At 33.6% G+C, this 22,665-nt stretch overlaps 1 protein-coding gene across 4 annotated transcripts; it reads left to right on the plus strand.

Annotated features, from left to right (window-relative positions):
* Positions 1 to 1,829: 1,829 nt before the first annotated feature.
* On the plus strand, positions 1,830 to 13,789 carry LOC139529139 (serine/threonine-protein kinase pim-3-like). Of its 4 annotated transcripts, none has more exons than XM_071325460.1 (5): positions 1,830 to 1,873; positions 3,045 to 3,100; positions 5,252 to 5,358; positions 7,578 to 8,001; positions 10,282 to 13,789. In XM_071325460.1, exons 2-5 carry the CDS (start codon positions 3,046 to 3,048, stop codon positions 10,659 to 10,661), a joined length of 966 nt encoding a protein of 321 aa, XP_071181561.1. In that variant the 5' UTR covers positions 1,830 to 1,873; position 3,045; the 3' UTR covers positions 10,662 to 13,789. The 4 variants fall into 4 exon arrangements, with proteins under 4 accessions (XP_071181561.1, XP_071181558.1, XP_071181560.1 ...); XM_071325457.1 differs by having other exon boundaries at positions 1,831 to 1,900; XM_071325459.1 differs by having other exon boundaries at positions 1,837 to 1,888.
* Positions 13,790 to 22,665: the final 8,876 nt, after the last annotated feature.

Here is a 22,665-nt window from a genome sequence, read left to right on the forward strand (position 1 = left end):
TCGTCTGTTAATGTGGTTCATAAGTATTTCTCGTTTCTTGTTTTTATACAGATTAGACCGTTTTTTCCCCTGTTTGAATGGTTTAAAACTAGTAATTACTTGGGCCCTTTGTTCGGGTGAGCCTAGTCTCAGTGTTGAATTTAAGACTGTACCTTGACCTATAATGATTTACTTTTATAAATTGTGACTTGGATGGAGAGTTGTCTCATTGGCACTCATACCACATCTTCTTATATCTATTGTCCTTGACTTCATTTTCTTGGTTCAGTGACTACTTAAAAAAAAAAAAAAAGATTTTAAGTATTATGAGTAATAGGATAACTGTATTTGGTATGTGCATACTTTGCAATTTTCATGGCCGGCAGACAGTTTCCACTTCACATACCTCATTTCATGGATCAGTGAACAAGGTTAAGGGTTAATGGTTTAAAAGTCTAGATGCTATAAGCACTACGTCTTCTATATTTGGTGTTTGGAATGTCTGTAAGTTGTACATGTCCAACTGGTAGGTGTCATCTCACCTTGACCTCATTTTTATGGTTCCGTGGTTATAGTTAAGTTTTTGTGTGTTTTTTTTTCCATGGAAGTATTATATTGACAATACTTCCATGGTTTTTCTAATACTGTATGATATTGGTTTACTATATTTGGTGTATCAAATGACTGTAAGGTGTATATGTTCATCAGGTTGGTGTTATCTGACCTTGACCTCATTTTCATGGTGTTTATCGTCGTAAATGATTATAAAAAGCTCTTATAAAACCCTGAACCAATATCTACCAAACTTTAGCTGCATGATCCTTAGGTTACCTAGAATATATAAGTTTGTGCATTTTGTTCCTTCCTTCTTGTCAACCAATCAACATGACAGCCATGGATAGGAATAGGACAGAAGGGTAAATGCATTTATTTTATTGTATCTTGAAAATCTGACATTAACAAAAATGTTCACAATGTCAAGTTCTTTCTATGTCCGCCATAATTATCAGATGTCTCCTTACATGAATTATTGCCCTGAATTACATTTTTTATACGACTGCAAAAATTTGGTATGACGTTGGCGTCGTCATCGTCGTTGTCGTCTGAAGAGGCATGGTTTTTGCACTATAACATTAGTATAAGCAAATAGAAATCTATGAAATTTGAACACAAGGTTTATGACCACAAAAGGAAGGTTGGGATTGATTTTGGGAGTTTTGGTCCCAATAGTTTAGGAATTTTAGGTCAAAGTGGAAAATTTAACTTCATCATTAATATATACAAGGGGGACTTCCGGTCAACTTTTTACCCTTTTTACGTAATGTATTTATATTTCTTTTTATATCATATTATTTGTCATTAAATTGTTTTACAGAGTCATGTCCTTGATTTTGACCGGGCTTTTTAATTTTTTTGTGAATTTTAGTTCAAAGTTGAAAATTTGACTTCATCATTTCTATACAAGGGTGACTTCCGATCAACTTTTTACCCTTTTTACGTAATGTATTCATATTTTTCTTTATATGATGTTATTTGTCATTAAATTGTCTTTAAGAATCAATTGACAGATTTTGACCGGGTTATATGCTTTTTCGTGAATTTAAGTTTTAATGTTCAAAAATGTGTTGCCAGAGTCACGCTAAGAAAGACTTCCGGTCAACTTTTCGGTAAAAAGTCATGTTTAAATATACTATATTTTAATTTTATCTGATAGTCTATTACATTAGCTTTCAAAATCAGTTTTATTTATCAATCTAACTTTAGCGGTTCCAGAGATATTAGTTATAATACACCAATTTTTCACTTCCGCGTTTTAGACCTTCCCCTAAGAATTTTCAAAACGAGATTCCGCGGGATTCTACTTTCATTTTCATTTCAAAAGGGACAAGACTGTGTATAAAACTAAGTTGTAATAGTAATGGTGATCATTTGATTAAATCTGTTTGTTAAAAACTAATAGCAACAGGCCACCTTAGATTATTAGTCCATGCAGCCTCAGTCACTGTGAACATAGAGACATATTTAAAAGAATGTTGTACATGATGAATAAAATTGAGAATGGAAATGGGGAATGTGCCAAAGAGACAACAACCCGACCATAGAAAAAAAACCAGCAGAAGGTCACCAACAGGTCTTCAATGTAGCGAGAAATTCCTTATTTCCAAATTGTACACAAGAAACTAAAATTAAAATAATACAAGACTAACAAAGGCCAGAGGCTCCTGACTTGGGTCAGGCGCAAAAATGCGGCGTAGTATAGATAAGGCCATTTTTTTTTAACTAATTATGCATTTAATGGTATTTTTGTTGTTGTTCACTTCCACATTTGTGTATTAGTATTAGCATCTCATAGAGGGTACAGGTATTAAAGGGCCAGAAATGGCACTATGTTTGGTGTAGGAATACTATTTCTATAATGTGTATGTGTAACATGACTAATTCAAATATTAATTGCCAGCAACCTGTCAAATGTCGGGGTTCTCTGATTTCCAAACAAATAAAGTATGGCCAGAATTGATAAATTTTATTTACTTTCTCTTTTTTTTTTTTAATGTGTGTTGTTAATTTTTTACATCCCATTTTAATAGCGATTTTGGTTATGTCATAATTGTCAACAATAGTATAACCAACAAATTACAAAATGTATAGCAAATAATTTATAGTGTTCTCCCCAGGCCTTTATGTGACACTATCTGAAATGGTTTTCTTATGGATTATGTTTTGGATGATGATATAATTTTTAGAAGCGAAGCAAGATAGCATTTCCAGTTTCCATAATACCTTGATGCTAAATGCATCTTTTGTGGAGAACACTGTAAAAATGTGCATGATTTTATAAATGTCATAAAGTTTCATGAATATGTTTACGTAATTTTAAATACAACTTGCTAATTTTAAACTTTGATTCTTGTGAAATTCATATTTGTTTGTAATACCATAATGTGGATCAAACATGTCAAATAAGAACATGAAGAAGACAATTCTTTTTATTTTTAATTAACTGATAAAAATACAAAAGAAAATTTTATTGAGTTGCTATGAATTGAAGATTTTTTTTATTTTAGGATGTTAACATTGATAGCAAGTGATGAGACTATTATCATGATTATAATGTCATCAGGTAAGTGATATTATTGATAGACAACCTATTACTTAGTTATGGCATATATCTCTTTGATGAACACTGAAAAAGGAAAAAAGCGATTATTGTGTGGTTGATATTTATATACCTACTACATATAAAATATTTACATGTTGTCGATGACACAACTATCCAGGAAACATCTACTGACACATAAATTAACTTCCCACACATTAAATTATTAAACATTTTGTTTTCAATTTTTTAACAACTTAAATTGCGCTGTTTTTATCAATTGATAGTTAATAAGTGAACTTAATATAAACGACATTATTGGTTCAGTGTTATAGACAATTTATTTATCTTTCTTTTACTGGTTGTTGCAATATAAAATCTTATGTGGTTACAAAGTTGTGATAAAAAGTGGAATACTATGCGTTTGTTATGAAATTTTGTACTTTTGTTTTTTAGCTTGCTCAGTGTAGTGATAAAAGAGAAAAATAAATCAAATTTATGCTATTATGTGTTTTGTTTTCTCTTCTAGTATATGAATTATCAAAAACTACCTCATATAAAGACATTTATCGCTATTTTGTGCATTTTTCCTTTGATCTTTTTTTGTGATAATTTTTCATATCATACTAAGCAGGCACGTGGCATTGCTAACGAAATTGACATGAAATTAAAAATAAAGAAATTTTTAGATATAAATGCAAGGAAAACATATTACAATGGGTATATTCTTCCCTTAATTGACTACTGCTGTATTATTTGGGGTGAATGTAAAAATGAAGGGATAACAATAATTTTAAAACTCCAAAAAAGGGCAGCAAGATTGATTCTAGATGCAGATCCTTTATCCCCCTCAGCCCCCTTAAAAACTTGGGTGGATGACAGTTGACAATAGAATGAAATACCACAAATATTTACTTCTATATAAATGTATGTGTATGGAAGCACCAATGTACCTAGTTCAAAAGTTTAAACTGAAATCAGATAATAATCCTTACTCCTTAAGAGGTGTCACTCAAGGTAATCTGATAGTTCCTAAGCCAAAAGCTGAACTATTTAAGAAATCCTTTGCTTATTCTGGATCAGTATTATGGAATGGACTACCACACACAATGCGTAAAGCTCAAAACACTTACTTTTAAGCAAAGTATCAAGAAGTACCTAACACAACCCTGATAAGAAATGTTTGCTACAATGTATTTGTATATTTTTTTATTTTTTATTATTTTCATTTGATTTTTTGACTACATGTATACATCTTAAACAGCATTATATCTTATGTTCTTAACAATGCATTGAACTACATGAGTGTAAATTAACTATGTGTAAATATCTGTTTTGATTGTATTGTAATTTGTATGTGAGGGCCTCAGGGAAGATTAGTTTATTGTAACTAACTGAGTTTACCCTCTTTAAATAAAGAATTTATTATTATTATTATTATTGACAACGTCGTCACAGGTAAAATAGCGATAAACAGATTATCATTGGTCATCTCAACTCGATTGCCGTCCCGGCTCAAGCGAGAAAATCAACGATAGTCTATAAATATCAATATTACAGTAGGTAAAAAAATAGCGGCAAGCTATTATTTGGCAGCCGGACAGATTTATAACATATTCAATCAGACAAATCACTACAACGCAATATAATTCTCTGTCTGCATTCAATTTTATATTACTTACACCTCGCTTATAATATTTTTCAAAGCTCGGGATAGTAAATTCAGCATTTTGTAAGAAATTGTCATCATATAAATTATTAAATATTTCAACAGACTTTTTCAAAACACAAATCTGGCATCTCTCCAAGTGGGATGTGCCTTAGCGCATGAATTGTGTCCTGATTATAGCACATTGATAGTTAACATTTATACTATACACACAACTTCAGAAACTCATAACATTTGTATATTCTGTCGTGTCAACAGGGATGTCTTTTTGAGATTTGCTTAGTGAATACCTAGTACTTTAAGGCTATATTGAATGATAAATAAGTGATATATTCAAATATCATCATGTTGGGAAGAAAAAGCAAAGTAAGTTTGATTTTACTTTTCTAAATTGAAGTGAAATATGGCGAGTTAGTACATTACATCTTTACTTGATTCCACATTACTTTGTTGTTTATGCATTATGTTAGACTCATATTTTTATATGTCTCTCTTGTTTTTTTCAGTAAAAGGAAAAAAAGAGCTCAATAAAACATATCATGTTGGTGCACAGCTGGGAAGTGGTGGTTTTGGAACAGTTTATGGAGGCACAAGGAAAAGTGATGGTCTACCTGTAAGTATAAAATAAAGAATTTTGTTTTTAACTTTTTAACTTTTACAACAAATTTCATAGTAGAAAACATTTGTTTCTTAGACATATATATCCTCTTTGTTAAAAATTAATAGAAATGAAAATATAAAACACATTACTTAAAATGTTTATATTTGAAAAATGAAAACATTGTATTGTTGTTAACAGATTTGATATATATATGGACCATAATTTGGTATTCGGTCTTTGGTTTCTTTTTTTTATCCTTTTTTATAAGTTCTAAAACTTTAACTTTTATTCTGTGGGTTGTGTTGGTGTTAGAATAGTATTAATGGAACAATTGAGTTTTTCAAGAAAAAATTAATACATTTTGATTCACCGTTTACGTGACAGGAAACCAAACAGGAAACCAATCTTTATTTTCTTTATTTTGCACAATATATTTCAAAAGACATAAATGAACACCATTACTAGTGTTACTTGCTTCATATTTATATTTAAAATCTATTTTCGATGTTAGATTAAAGTTTTTTTTAAACACGACAGGAAACCATAAGAAACCGAAAGCATTTTTTTAGTTTTATTTTATTGCAAAATCTGCTTAAAATAATCCGAACAGTATACTTTTTCTTAAAATCCATCTTAAATGTAACTGTATTATAAAACTCCTAAATATGTGCTTGTTTTGAAAACAATTAGTACAATTTATTCAGAAATTTCCATATTTTCTTCATTGATACAGGATACCATAATCGTTGTATCTTGATGTTTTAGCCAAAAAAATGTATTTATATTTGGTCTTGAAATTCCAGTTATATACAATTTATTCCAAATCATTGGCAATGTAAAATTCTTTAAATTCAGTAAAGAAAAAAACTTTGAACTTGGAATTAAAATCTTTAAAATAGGCACCATGTGATATTTGTGACCTGTACACCATCTACATGGTTTCCACATTTTAACCTACTTTAGTGGGCTAAAATCAATAAAGTACTTCCTTTCAAGTCATGCATGGTAAAAGTTTACTTCTCCTTTGACAAGTTTATTGCATTTCTGAAAAGTGTTTGCAGAACATGAATAAAAAAAAATAATTAAAAATTGTGACAAAGATACCAAATTTGTACATTCCAAGTGTAACGGTATATTAACATGTATTTTTTATTAAATTATCTTAATTCACCTAAAATATCCAGTAATATTTACTGCTGAAACAAAATCAATCCAACGAGCATCGGCACAATGATAAGAGACGTAATTTCGATTGAATTTTCCAAGGACCCTTTACATCGTTATCCGGAAACGAAGTGTGTTATAACATCGTCAAATCTGAAATCGATTTTGTCAAGTCATTGGGCATTTATTTTCACACAAGATCGTATGTAACATTATGCACATAGGAAAAATAATAGACCCCCGGTGCAATCTTTTTGAAAATTGTATTTTCCTTTTTGATACAAGACGAAACAGATTATGTTTGCTAACATCCCGTTGGAAACAAAAACAATGTTTAGACCTAGTATTTCGTATATCCGGCCGTAAGGGCGTGATCACATGTTAGTCACATGTTTCACCTATGTCCGGAAATGATTAGAACTTAACGACAAACACAATTTTAATAAAAAAAAGGAAATAACTGGACTTTTGTTTCATGTGAAATGTAACGCATAACAATAACGTCATTTTCTAACTTAATTATTACGAAGAACAAAACTAGAATGAAAATCATCTCTGATTTACCTGTTTGAACATCTCGCGAGAGTTCATATTTGCATATTGATATAAAGAATTCTGTTACAACAAAGCAGATTACATCATCTAAAATTTGCGTTACGAAATCGGAAATGAAAGTAACGCCAGTGTTCTTACACCTGCTACAGAAATACTTATAGTTCTCGGCCTTTTCTTCTGACTATTCTTATTGGTCGATGTTCTTTATTATTTGAAAGCAAAAGTTACGAATTTGCCGGTGACGATTATCTATAAATCAGTCGGCATTATGCACTTCGGAAGCGAAAAGTAACACGAGAAGCGACACAAAAATACGGTCGTATAATCTTTGAAATTTGTTAATTTCAATTTTTTTTCTAGGGAAGAGTAGCATACACTTGTATGTTGATAAAAATAAAGGCATCTTTAGATGTAGTTACAACTTTTCTTACAGAAATACACATTTTTATCACTTTTCTATCGTTATAGGAAACGAGCCCAATAGCAAATTATGGTCCATATATCTCTTTCAGGTTGCAGTTAAATTAATCAACAAAATTAAAGTGACTGAATGGGGACTTCATAATGGACATAATATACCAATGGAAATTATTCTCTTGAAAAAAGTTTCTCATGTTTCTGGATGTATTAAAATGTTAGATTGGTATGAAGTGAAAAACAATAGTGCTCACAGTTATGTTATAGTGATGGAACGACCAGAGCATGTTCAAGACTTATTTGACTATATCACAGAAAAGGGCGCTGTAAATGAAGAAACCAGCAAAGTGTTCTTTAGACAAATTGTAGAAACTCTTTATAGTGTTCATAGATCAGGTGTTGTACACCGAGACATTAAAGATGAAAATATTTTAGTGGATTTGAAAACTGGTGAACTGAAAATAATTGACTTTGGATCTGGTACATTGCTCAAAGATACAGTTTATGTGACCTTTGATGGTGAGCATCTTTAATAGATTGCATTTTGTTGTAGTGTTATAGGAATATTGAGTATTTGATTTAATACTAAAGTTCATCCACCTACACATTTTAATTGATCTCAACATGCTCAATATGGGAGATGCTAAGAATGCTTTACATTGGCTGGCAAACAGGGGTCGAAATTAGCGCTGGTCCGATGGTCCTAGACCAGTAGAATTTGCGTCGGACCAGTAGATTGTGTCAGCTGGTGGTCCGGCGGACCAGTAGAAATTTGCCGATAAAAATCTCTGATCAGGGCTTTCCATTGAAATTGAAGTAGAAGGCTGAATTAAAATTATAGGCTGCTGTAACATGCGTTCGGCGAAGCCGGACGCCCACCAAGCTGTAAGCTTGGTGCCTTGTGGCAGGGGGTTTGGGGACCGCTCAAGGCCCCCAGAAGCTCTGGTATAAATAGAGCAAAATACTGCATTCTCGCAATCTCCTGGCACCTAATTTCATCTTTCAAATGACCATTTTTTATGTATGAAATTAAAGAAAGAAAAAAAAATCTCAAAGAAATTTCATTTTTTTTTATGTTATTTTTTTTAATTTTCATGCTTAAAACTCATTTACTTTTAAAGGAGATTTATTCATATAATAATCCGGTTTGTTAAAAAAATCTTGATCGATTTTTTTTTGCATAACTACGTGCATTTGTTAACAAATGACCCCCCCCCCCCCCCCCCCCTTTTCTCTCTAAAGACTGTAATACGCGTATTTAAACCATACAATTATTTCTCAAGCATTGACAGAAAATTGATATATCCCCTGATTTTCTCTTTTTTTTTGTAAACTATTCAATAAGTCGGATACGTAAATCATTTGGAAATGTTATTTATTTGAGGTCGAGTATATAGAAAATTGAATATTTTAATCAGCAAAAAAAAAAAAAAAAAAAAAAATCTGTATCATACACCCAAGCGCCTGTGGTTTTAAAAGCCAAAAAAAGCCAACGAGTTAATGACCATCGGAACATCTCTATTGTTATCCTTCAATGGCCACCGGAACGTCTCTCTTGTTGTCTTTGAAAAGAAACGATGCATTCTGACTTTAAATAGACAACCAATCAGTGACCTGAATTCATGTGAACTATATTTAGCCCAAGGTAAACACTGACTTTTCATCCTTGTTTATCGTGACCGCGACTTTACGACAATACGTCTCTCGACTGCCTGTAAACATTTGAAAAAGATAGTTTTTTCTTTTTGAATTTATATTTTTGTCAGTGAAGTAGCCGGCACTTGAAGCCACCGTAAACGGCGGATTTCCACCGGCTACCGGCTTCAATGGCAAGCCCTGAAAAATCTCTGATTGCTTTGCAATCTCGGTTTGTTTACAAAAGAATTTACCTGCGACATCAATTACGGGGGATACTACCGTATGTATTTCAGTTGATAAAGTTGTCAAAAAATAAACTCATCATAGATACCAGCACTCATTTTGCATGTCATTTTTACAGGACCAGTAGATTTGGAGCCGGACCAGTTGATTTTCAGTCCACTGGTCCAGCTGGCCAGTACACAAAAAAGCTTAAATTCGACCCCTGCTAGCAAAACATATCAATTACACAGTTGCTGCTGCTGAAAATATCAGCATAAATGATCACACATGTGTCTCAGCATAACTTGGCAATGATTCATATATTCAGTAGGGAAACATACATAGCATACATTGTTTACACAAAGTTAACCACTAGGTTTAAATTACAGTGCATAACAAGTTATGATATTGGGTTATTATACATGTATTGGTAGCATTAGCCAAAAAAATATGACTGGTTGCTATCAACCTATTATTAAATGCTTTTATAATTTGTAACAAGTCAACTGTAGAATTGATTATGTGGGACATTTTAAGTTGGTTCACAAGAACTCCTTGCATACCTGTGAACAGTCATGCATGTCAAAACATTTACCCGAGTTTTTTAAATCAATACTTTGGCTTATTAGATATGAATAAATGGGGTTATTAGTAAATTTTACTAACACAAATTACTTTAAGGGTATTAATATATTATAAATTGATCATCTGTCAGGCTTTCTTATGAATGAGTTGTGACATGAACACTTCACACATCACTTCATTTTAGGCAGTAAGAATTCAGTTGATTGATGACAAAAATTGAGACTAAAAATACATATAAAACTTAAATTCTGTATAGAAATGCATTAAAAAAGTTAAAGCTTAATTTTAATTGTTAATTCTGTATAGAAATGCATTAGAAAAGTTATTCTTAATTGTCATATCTTTATTTTTAAGGTACAAGAGTGTACAGTCCTCCTGAATGGATAAAACACCATCGGTACCATGGTAAATCAGCAACAGTGTGGTCACTGGGAATTTTATTATTTGACTTAGTTTGTGGAGATATTCCATTTGAACAAGATGAACAAATCATGAAAGCAGAAGTATCATTTAGGGGAAGATTATCACATGATGTGAAAGACTTAATAAAAAAGTGTTTAGCAATTCGTCCATCAGATAGGCCATCTTTTGAAGACATTTTAAATCATTCATGGTTAGCAACTCCACAGTTGCCAGTTGAGAAACTTAGTTTACATGGAAATAATAACAAAAGTTCTTGCCAGCATGGAAATTCTGTAGACACTGTTTCAATGAGTAGCCAAGAAAGTGTGTGACGAAACCTTATAACAGAATAGATTTAGTCAATATTCTGTGCAACAGAAAAATGCAATAAACTAACTCATGTAACTCATTCCAATGCTCAGGGATTAATCAACATGATCAAACAATTTGCCAAAGTCAATCTTTTACAAAAATCTTCTCCTCTGAAACTACTGGGTCAAATTAAACCGAACGTAGCCACAATCATTATTAGGGTATATAGTTTAAAAAATGTGTGTGGTGGCCCAGCCAACCAACCAAGATGGCTGCCATAGCTAAAAATAGAACATGGGGGTAAAATGTAGATTTTGGCTTATAACTTTGAAACCAAAGCATTCAAAGCAAATCTTACAAGGGGACAACTTGTTTATCAAGTAAAAATCTATATGCCCTGAAATTTTCAGATGAATTGGACAACTGGTTGTTAGGTTGCTGCCCCTGGAAAATTTTGACAAAATTAATGCTTCCAAAATATTGTATGCGAACTTGAACATTTTTGTAAATAACAGTGAAATGAAAACTGAGACATTTCTGGATTATCAAAGAACTTAAATTATTTTCACAGAAATAAAGAAGTGTACAATTATTTAATTCCCAAAGCCGTTATACAATGATTTTCAAATTTTCATATAACATTTTGGAAGCAAACTTTACAAACAACTGACATTGGCAATTTTGTAATATGTCTTATTTCAAACGTTTTGATTGGTCTAACTGTTTGCTATTTTGTAATACCAAAGATTTTCTCCTGCCCAGACCATTGGTGTCAAAAAGTATTTTTAGCCAAAAAAGTCATTTATTATTATTATTTACAGTGCTTATAATTTACAACATTTTGGAAGCCCAGCGACGATATAATAGTCTTTCAAGATGTCATAATTGTTTGGACTAAATTACACAGTGCTTTCCAAAAATGATTTGAAATCAATGTGGTTGTTGTCAGGATGAACGCTGAGCGTATAATATCAGACAAGATAAATGTTATCCATCATTGTCCATAAGCCAAAGATTGATAAAAAAAAATTGAGCTTGAAGTTGAAATTCTAAAACAATAACTAATCTGATGTCTCATATCGTATCACTATCATTCTGTGCTTTGTGACAAAATAGAAATAATATGACTAACCGCTTATATTTGGAATTGTTACAGTGTCCAAAACAAAATTAATAAAACACATGCAATATTTCATTTTCAATATTTTGTGCAAAGAACGCTATGATTACTACACTGTGACCAAATTTCAAATGACATAATGCAGCCTGTGACGTCAAGTATGAATCGCTGTAATTCGACGCAATATAGTTCGTTTGTTATTTGCTTTTTTATTGTAAATATTTTTATTTTTTCGTAATTACCGATAAACAGAATAAAGGACCTTTTGGTTTTTGATACTAACTTTATCACTGTGAAATTTCAGGTTCGGGCTCACCTGATATAACACAGTGATAAAGTCAGTATCAAAAACAAAGAGTCCTTTATTCTGTATTTATTGGCTCATGCTTTGCAACATTATAGTATATTTACACTATTTTATGTATGATTTTGGTTATACTGTTGAGTTACTTTAGTATACATTTCAATGAATACAAATTTTGATTATTTAGAAGAATGAAATAAAGTGAACTTGGACTTGTGTATGCAAAAAAATGAATGCTCTAATTGAAAAAGATAATTAAGTTTGAAATAGAATTTAAAAAATATAACACTTAGAAAAAATAATGTGCAAAGCCCATTAGGAATGATTAATCAAAAAAACAGAAATGTTAGATGGTCTATCTAATGAAACATGCTTGGTATAATTGGTTTTTATGGTGTAGTAAGATAGTACTATGATGTAAGATGGTCTATCTATTGAGTGTATATGTTGTGTACAAGTTATCATTTTGTTTAAATTATAATTTGTACAAAATTTGACCAAAATTCACTTATAACTTGTACATGTTGTACAACAGTTTTAAATACGAATTTTGGTGAAAAATGCAATGATTCACACAATAGAATTGTAATTAACTGACAACACACTAAACCTTATTAACATAATACACCGTTTATACACAACACTTACTACAAAAGGCAGGTTGATCTTTGAAATTTTTGAGAGAAAAAAAAGTAAACAAATAGGATTTTTTTCAAATTTTTAATACATAAACGTCTTTTTCTTAAAAAAAAATATCATTCAATAGTACTGCTTGATTAGTTCTTATCGTTATTTTGAGGTATTTTTTTTTATTTAGAAACTTTGCAAACGATTACGGGGTATATTTGTAAAATTTCATATTTCATATTGTTGAAAAAAAACAATGATAAAAAAAGGCAAAACAACAACTGACATATTCCTGACTTTAGCATAGTCATATTCCTAACCAAACGGGGTGTTTAATCTTCTGGGATATTTATTTTGTCTAAAAGTCTGACTGAAGCAACTAAATACACATGTTTATTCACAGCAACGGTTCCTGAGCTTCAACGCTCGCTATATGAAACAGTTAAAATGCCTGTAAAACAGGTCGTTATCGATTTGAGAGTCAAAAGATGGTCTGCAATACCTGATTCCATAAATCACTATATCACCTGCTCTAACAATTGATAAAGAACTACTTTTGAATTATGTAACTTAGGTTTACTTTCAGGTCATTTAGTACGTATCAATTCAATAATGTGTATCAATGCTTTTTTCGCCAAAATCCGTATAAAAAATTATTGTACAAGTTATTTATATATAAGTGAATTTTTGTCCTATTTTGTACAAATTGTAATTTGTACATGCACTTTTTGTACAAATTACAATTCGTACAAAGTCAAAATACAAATTATAATTTGTACAATATTTTTGTACTAATTATAATTTGTACAAAATGATAACTTGTACATAACATATATATATATATGACCAGTATGTACTATTATGTTGATGCAGTATATTAACAATTAGTAAATTTTATGATTCTGAAGTACAGTGTTTATTTTTAGACTTGACAATCGAATGATGTAAATGTTTTCTATTTGTGTTCATTGTTAAATTTTGGCAAGGTGATGCCATCTGTAACTTACATTTTAATTCACTTGTTAAAACCTTATGTATCAATGTTGATCCTCTTTCATGGTTTTTGTATTTGTATTTATAAAAAATCTAAAGTTTGATTTTTTTTGTTCAATCAATAATGAAAGTGAAATAGTGAAATAACAATACGCTTTTTGCAGCCAAAAAGGTTCAATTTTGTCAAATTGCGCTAAGAAACATTGATAATTAGTTATTCACTTGCAAGTGAATGAGTCGACCTCTTTAAATCTGTATTCATGTGAACTTCAATTTAACCCCTAGCTAGAGATTGACAACACATGCATTGTACGTGTACTCGTTAGTTAAAGAAAAAGAATTTCAACAATGTGAGTGAAACTACGGTAAATCGTTTGATTAATAATTCGATGCACATAAAATCATTCTTATACGGTTAAAAGCAATGAGAAACATCTATTTTTAGCTCACCTGGCCCAAAGGGCCAAGTGAGCTTTTCTCATCACTTGGTGTCCCTGGTCCGTCGTCTGTCGTCGTTAACTTTTACAAAAATCTTCTCTGAAACTAATGGGCCAAATTTAACCAAACTTGACCACAATCATCATTGGGGTAACTAATTTAAAAAATGTGTTCAGTGACCCGGTCAAAAACCAAGATGGCCTCTATGGCTAAAAATAGAACATAGGGGTTAAATGAAGATTTTGGCTTATAACTCTGAAAAGAAAGCATTGAGAGCAAATCTGACATGGATTAATATTTTTTATCAAGTCAAGATTTATCTAAAAACAGTAATAATGTTCAGCAAAATAAGATCTACAAATAAGTCAACATCACCAAAATTGTCAGTTGACCCCTTAAGGAGTTATTGCCGTTAATAGGCAATTTTTAACCATTTTTCTTAAATTTTTGTAATTGTTTCATGTGTTTACAAAAAACTTCTCCTCTGAAACTACTGGGCCAAATTAATCCAAACTTGGCCACAATCATCATTGGGGTATCTTGTTAAAAAAATGTGTGGCGTGATCCTGCCAACCAACCAAGATGGCCGCCATGGCTAAAAATAGAACATAGGGGTAACATGTAGATTTTGGCTTATAACTCTAAAACCAAAGCATTTAGAGCAAATCTGTCAATGGGTAAAATTGTTTATCAGGTCAAGATTTATCTGTCCTGAAATTTTCAGGCAAATTGGACAACCTGTTGTTGGGTTGCTGCCCCTGAATTAGTAGTTTTAAGGAAATTTTGCAGATTTTGGTTATTATCTTGAATATTATTATAGATAGAGATAAACTGTAAAGAGCAATAATGTTCAGCAAAGTAAGATCTACAAATAAATTAACATGACCAAAATTGTCAATTGACCCCTCAAGGAGTTATTGCCCTTTATAGTCAATTTTCATCAATTTTTGTAAATTTTTAGAAAATGTTTTCCACTGTAATTACTGTGCCAAGTTCATTATAGATAGAGATAATTGTAGCAACAAGAATGTTCAGTAAAGAAAAATCTACAAATACATCACCATCACCAAAACACAATTTTGTCATGAATTTATCTGTGTCCATTGTTTAATATGCACATAGACCAAGGTGAGCGACACAGGCTCTTGGGAGCCTCTAGTTATACATAAATTAGGCCGTTAGTTTTCTCGTTTGAATTGTTCTACATTTGTCATTTCAGGACCTTTTATAGCTAACTACGAGGTATGAGCTTTGCTCATTGTTGAAGGTCGTACGGTGACCTATAGTTGTTAATTTCTGTGTCACATGGTCTCTTGGCAATTGGCAATCATACCACATCTTTTTTTTTTTTTTTATATTATATGCTCATATGCATTGATTATTTTCTTGAAATAATCATAGATTTTTGTTAAATGTATCCATCTGATGAGTTCAGCCTTATTGTTGTCAATGTTTTTATTTGTTTTGATGCTTTATATGATTACAGGATATTTTCTAGTGTTTTATAACATCCTCTTGTGTTACACCAACCCGGGTACATGTTGTATGTAAGGTGTATAACATCCTCCTGTGTTACATCCACCAGAGTACATGTGGTATATTAGGTGTATAACATCTTCCTGTGTTACATCGACCCGGGTACATGTTGTATGTAAGGTGTATAACATCCTCCTGTGTTACATCAACCAGGGTACATGTGGTATATAAGGTGTATAACATCCTCCTGTGTTACATCCACCAGGATACATGTGGTATATAAGGTGTATAACATCCTCCTGTGTTACATCCACCAGGATACATGTGGTATATAAGGTGTATAACATCCTCCTGTGTTACATCGACCCGGGTTGATGTTGTATGTAAGGTGTATAACATCATCCTGTGTTACATCCACCAGGGTACATGTGGTATATAAGGTGTATAACATCCTCTGGTGTTATATCAACCAGGGTACATGTTGTATGTAAGGTGTATAACATCCTCCTGTGTTACATCAACCAGGGTACATGTGGTATATAAGGTGTATAACATCCTCCTGTGTTACATCGACCAGGATACATGTGGTATATAAGGTGTATAACATCCTCCTGTGTTACATCAACCGGGGTACATGTGGTATATAAGGTGTATAACATCCTCCTGTTACATCAACCGGGGTACATGTGGTATATAAGGTGTATAACATCCTCCTGTGTTACATCAACCGGGGTACATGTGGTATATAAGGTGTATAACATCCTCCTGTGTTACATCAACCAGGGTACATGTTGTATGTAAGGTGTATAACATCCTCCTGTGTTACATCAACCAGGGTACATGTGGTATTTAAGGTGTATAACATCCTCCTGTGTTACATCAACCAGGGTACATGTTGTATGAAAGGTGTATAACATCCTCCTGTGTTACATCCCCCAGGGTACATGTGGTATATTAGGTGTATAACATCCTCCTGTGTTACATCCACCAAGATATATGTTGTATATTAGGTGTATAACATCCTCCTGTGTTACATCAACTAGAGTACATGTTGTATGTAAGGTGTATAACATCCTCCTGTGTTACATCAACCAGGGTACATGTGGTATATAAGGTGTATAACATCCTCCAGTGTTACATCAACCAGGATACATGTGGTATATAAGGTGTATAACATCCTCCTGTGTTACATCAACCAGGGTACATGTGGTATATTAGGTGTATATCATCCTCCAGTGTTACATCAACCAGGATACATGTGGTATATAAGGTGCATAACATCCTCCTGTGGTACATCGACCAGGATACATGTGGTATATAAGGTGTATAACATCCTCCTGTAGTACATCGACCAGGATACATGTGGTATACAAGGTGCATAACATCCTCCTGTGTTACATCAAGCAGGATACATGTGGTATATAAGGTGTATAACATCCTCCTGTGTTACATCAACCAGGGTACATGTGGTATATTAGGTGTATAACATCCTCCTGTGTTACATCCACCAGGATACATGTGGTATAATAGGTGTATAACATCCTCCTGTGTTACATCCACCAGGATACATGTGGTATATTAGGTGTATAACATCCTCCTGTGTTACATCCACCAGGATACATGTGGTATATTAGGTGTATAACATCCTCCTGTGTTACATGTTGTATTAAAGGTGTATAACATCCTCCTGTGTTACATCAGCCAGAGTACATGTTGTATGTAAGGTGTATAACATCCTCCTGTGTTACATCAACCAGGGTACATGTGGTATTTAAGGTGTATAACATCCTCCTGTGTTACATCAACCAGGGTACATGTGGTATTTAAGGTGTATAACATCCTCCTGTGTTACATCAACCAGGGTACATGTTGTATGAAAGGTGTATAACATCCTCCTGTGTTACATCCCCCAGGGTACATGTGGTATATTAGGTGTATAACATCCTCCTGTGTTACATCCACCAAGATATATGTGGTATATTAGGTGTATAACATCCTCCTGTGTTACATCAACCCGGGTTCATGTTGTATGTAAGGTGTATAACATCCTCCTGTGTTACATCAACCAGGGTACATGTGGTATTTAAGGTGTATAACATCCTCCTGTGTTACATCAACCAGGGTACATGTGGTATATAAGGTGTATAACATCCTCCTGTGTTACATCCACCAGGATACATGTGGTATATAGGGTGTATAACATCCTCCTGTGTTGCATAAACTAGGGTACATGTGGTATATAAGGTGTATAAGATCCTCCTGTGTTATATCCACCAGAGTACATGTGGTGTATTAGGTGTATAACATCCTCCTGTGTTACATCAAACGGGGTACATGTGGTATATAAGGTGTATAACATCCTCTAGGATACATGTGGTATATAGGGTGTATAACATCATCTTGTGTTGCATAAACTAGGGTGCATGTGGTATATAAGGTGTATAACATCCTCCTGTGTTACATCCCCCAGAGTACATGTGGTATATTAGGTGTATAACATCCTCCTGTATTACATCCACCAGGATACATGTGGTATATTAGGTGTATAACATCCTCCTGTGTTACATCCACCAGGATACATGTGGTATATTAGGTGTATAACATCCTCCTGTGTTACATCCACCAGGGTACATGTGGTATATTAGGTGTATAACATCCTCCTGTGTTACATCCACCAGGATACATGTGGTATATTAGGTGTATAACATCCTCCTGTGTTACATCCACCAGGATACATGTGGTATATTAGGTGTATAACATCCTCCTGTGTTACATCCACCAGGATACATGTGGTATATTAGGTGTATAACATCCTCCTGTGTTACATCATCCCGGGTACATGTTGTATGTAAGGTGTATAACATCCTCCAGTGTTACATCAACCAGGGTACATGTGGTATTTAAAGTGTATAACATCCTCCTGTGTTACATCAACTAGAGTACATGTTGTATGTAAGGTGTATAACATCCTCCTGTGTTACATCAACCAGGGTACATGTGGTATATAAGGTGTATAACATCCTCCAGTGTTACATCAACCAGGATACATGTGGTATATCATCCTCCTGTGTTACATCAACCAGGGTACATGTGGTATATTAGGTGTATAACATCCTCCGGTGTTACATCAACCAGGATACATGTGGTATATAAGGTGCATAACATCCTCCTGTGGTACATCGACCAGGATACATGTGGTATATAAGGTGTATAACATCCTCCTGTAGTACATCGACCAGGATACATGTGGTATATAAGGTGCATAACATCCTCCTGTGTTACATCAACCAGGATACATGTGGTATATAAGGTGTATAACATCCTCCTGCATTACATCAACCAGGGTACATCTGGTTTATAAGGAGTAAAACATCCTCCTGTGGTACATCAACCAGGATACATGTGGTAAGCTGAGGGACGCCTCCGGGTGCGAGAATTTCTCGCTACATTGAAGACCTGTTGGTGACCCTCTGCTGTTGTTTTTTATTTGGTCTTGTTGTTGTCTCTTTGACACATTCCCCATTTCCATTCTCAATTTTATTAGATGTAATTCATGTAGATATAGCTGTACAGTGGAGCCTATAGAAAGTTTACCATTTCATAACCAAAAATCAACATATTTTTAAACTTTATTTGTTGGTTCTGGGAGAGAATCTTGGTCAATTTAAAATATAGGACAACAGAGTTGGTGTATGTGGGTTCGATTCCCACCCTAAGCAATCATTTATTTCAGCTGGTGCAAAGTGGGCAGTTTAGCTTAGTGGCCCCACACTGACTTTGTTGTTTCTATCAAAAAATTCAGGCGGCCGCGGCAAGGTCTTGACATTTTTTTTCTTTTGAATTCCTAAACAACAAAACCGTGGTATAATTGGTATAATTTTCGGTTATTGAGATTTATACTCGGGTTGCACTCCCATAAGTTACATTGAACAGCTATAGGTTTATGATTAGATATTATAGGGAGATGTGATATGAGTGCCAATGAGACAACTCTCCATCCAAATAACAATTTATAGAAGTAGAACATAATGGGCCAAAGAATGGTCTTTAACATGGAGCCTTGGCTCACACCGAACTGTATTTGCTTATCAAGAGAGGAAATTAATCACAGCTTGATTTGACTTCTTGACTTGCAGTTATTAACCTTAAACTGGTCCGGCATTTCATCTATGGCTTCACATGTACAAAAATCCCTACGGCTATGCTTTTTGTCCATACTAGGTACACATGATTGGCAATTGCATAAAGTTGCATTGACTTAAAGACCCAGGTGGTTTAATTTATGAAACTTGATGGGGTAGACTGACTTTTCAATCCCCCTTCTTTAATTAATAAAAAAACCCTACCGTTAGCCTTTGTCCATACCAGGTAAGAATGATAGGCAATTGCCCAAGGTTGCCTGGACCCGAAGACCCAGGTTGTTAAAAATAATGGAATGCTGTAATTGATGTCCAAAGTTAGGGTAAGGTGACCCTTCCACCTTCGTTCTTGAGTTCATTAAAGATTTTCTACGGCTAAGCTTTTGTCCACACTAGGTACAAATGATTGCCTGATCTTTAGACTCAGGTGTTTAAAGTTATGGAACTTTTTTTTGATTGAGGTCTAAATTTTGATATGGGCTGACTTTTTTATCCCCCTTTTGTAATTTATTAAAACAATCCTCACGGCTAAGCTTTTGTTCAAAAGTTGCCTGGACCTTAAGAACCAGGTGTTTAAAGTTGTGGAACTTTTTTTTATTGAGGTCCGAATTTGATGTCGGCTGACCTTTACATCCCTTTTCTTTAATTTATTAAAACAATCCCTACGGCTAAGCTTTTGTCCATACTAGGTACAAATGATTGGCTATTTCCTTATGTTGCCTGGACCCAAATAGTTATCAAAGTTACAAGGATTATAATTTAGTACGCCAGACGCGCGTTTCGTCTACATAAGACTCATCAATGACGCTCATATCAAAATAGTTATAAAGCCAAACAAAAACAAAGTTGAAGAGCATTGAGAATCCAAAATTCCAAGAAGTTGTGCCGAATACGGCTAATTAAGGTAATCTATGCCTGGGATAAGAAAATCCTTAGTTTTTCGAAAAAATCAAAGTTTTGTAAACAAGAAATTTATAAAAATGACCACATAATTGATATTCATGTCAACACCGAACTGCTGACTACTGGGCTGGTGATACCCTCGGGGACGAAACGTCCAACAGCAGATTTCGGCATCGACCCAGTGGTGTAAATAGTTATCAAAGTTACCAGGAGACCCAGGTGAGTGAAGTTATAGAACTTTTTTGATAATGTCCAAATTTGAGGTCGGCTGACTTTTCCAACCCCGTTCTTTAATTCATAAAAAGTTCCCTATGGAAAGCTTTTGTCCACACTTGGTACTTATGATAGGCAATTTCCTAAAGTGACCAGGAGTGAAGACCTAGGTGGGTATTCATATGGAACTTTTTTGATTGAGGTCCAAAGTTGGTAGGGTGACCCTACTACCTCCCTTCTTTCCTTCATTAAAAATTCCCTACGACAAAGCTTTTGTCTACAGTGATAAATAGTTTTACAAATAATAGGCAATTGCCTTAGATTGCCTGAACCCAAAGACCCAGGTGCGTAAAAGTACGGAACTTTTTGAATTGAGCTCCAAAGTTGGGGCAGGGTATCCCTACCACGTCCCTTTTTATAAATTAAAGAAGGGGATGGAAAAAATCACCCTATCATAACTTTGGACCTTAATTAAAAAAGTTTCATGACTTTATCCGCCCGCGTGCAGTCAAGCTTATGATAACCTTTTATCCACACATGGTACCAATAATAGCCAATAAAATGCCTATGGTTGCTTTGACCGAACGCCCAGGTGGTAAAAGGTGGGACTATTTTAATTTAGGTCCAAAGTTATGGTAGGGTGACACCACCTCATCTATTCTGTAATTCATAAAAAAAATCTCTACGGGAAAGGTTTTGTCCACACTTAGTTCAAATGATAGGTATTTTGTTTAAGGTTGTCTGGACCAAAAGACCAAGGTGGGTAAGGTTTATAAACGTTTTTGATTGAGGTTAAAAGTTTAGGTAGTGTGCCCCCAACACCTCCCTCCTTTAATTTATCAAAAGTTCCCTACGGCAAAGCTTTTGTCAACAATAAGTACAGAGGTTGTTTGGACCCAACGACCAAGATGGGTAAAGTGTTTTAACGTTTTTAATTGAGGTGCCAATTTGGGGTAGGGTGACCCTACCACTTCCCCTCTTTAATTTATAAAAAAAAGTCCCTGTGGCAAAGGTTTTGTCCACATAAGCCGTACAACTGATATTTAAGGTTATCTGGACTTTAAGACCCGGGTGGGTAAATTCAAGGAACTTTTTTAATTGATGTCCAAAGGTGGGGTAGGCTGATTTTTCCATTCACTTCTTTAATTCATACAAAACTCCCTACGGCTAAGCTTTTATCCACATTAGGTACAAATGATAGGCAATTGCATAAGGTTTCATGGACCTAAGATGAGTTAAGCTATGGAAATATTTTGACTGAGGTCCAAAGTTATAAATACATGTCAGTTTTCCAAATCCCATGTACAGAATGAGGATAAATCATGGATATCTATATATTAATAGATCATTAAAAGAGGGACGAAATATACCAGACGGACAGTCAAACTGCCAACGATACATACAATTCTTACTTTAAGTCAACAATGTAAATTTTAGAACTGTATTTTCTTCAATTTAAGAACCTTGCTAAACTGCAAAAAAGATATGTTTTAGGAAAACAAAGTTCTCAATCCCAACTTCGAAAATTGATATGTTTGTACAATTCAATTGTATCTTACCTCTATATCCATAAGTTGTGTCTTTGTTTATTCACTTTGAAAAACACACAGATTTGTCAAATTCTGGAAATTCTGGAAAATTCATTTGAGTTTTAACTTATTAATTTTTCCTGATATTTATTCGTTGACGTAATTTGAAAAGGTTTCATCGAAACTATTTTTACATTTCTCTCATGAACAGTTTCCGGTTAATTGAAAAGTATATATATTCACTAAAGTAGGCACGGGGTTTAAGTATGCATTTCCCTGCAA

Source organism: Mytilus edulis, chromosome 6 (genome assembly GCF_963676685.1).
Source record: "Mytilus edulis chromosome 6, xbMytEdul2.2, whole genome shotgun sequence".
In the NCBI taxonomy this organism is placed as follows: Eukaryota; Metazoa; Mollusca; class Bivalvia; order Mytilida; family Mytilidae; genus Mytilus; species Mytilus edulis.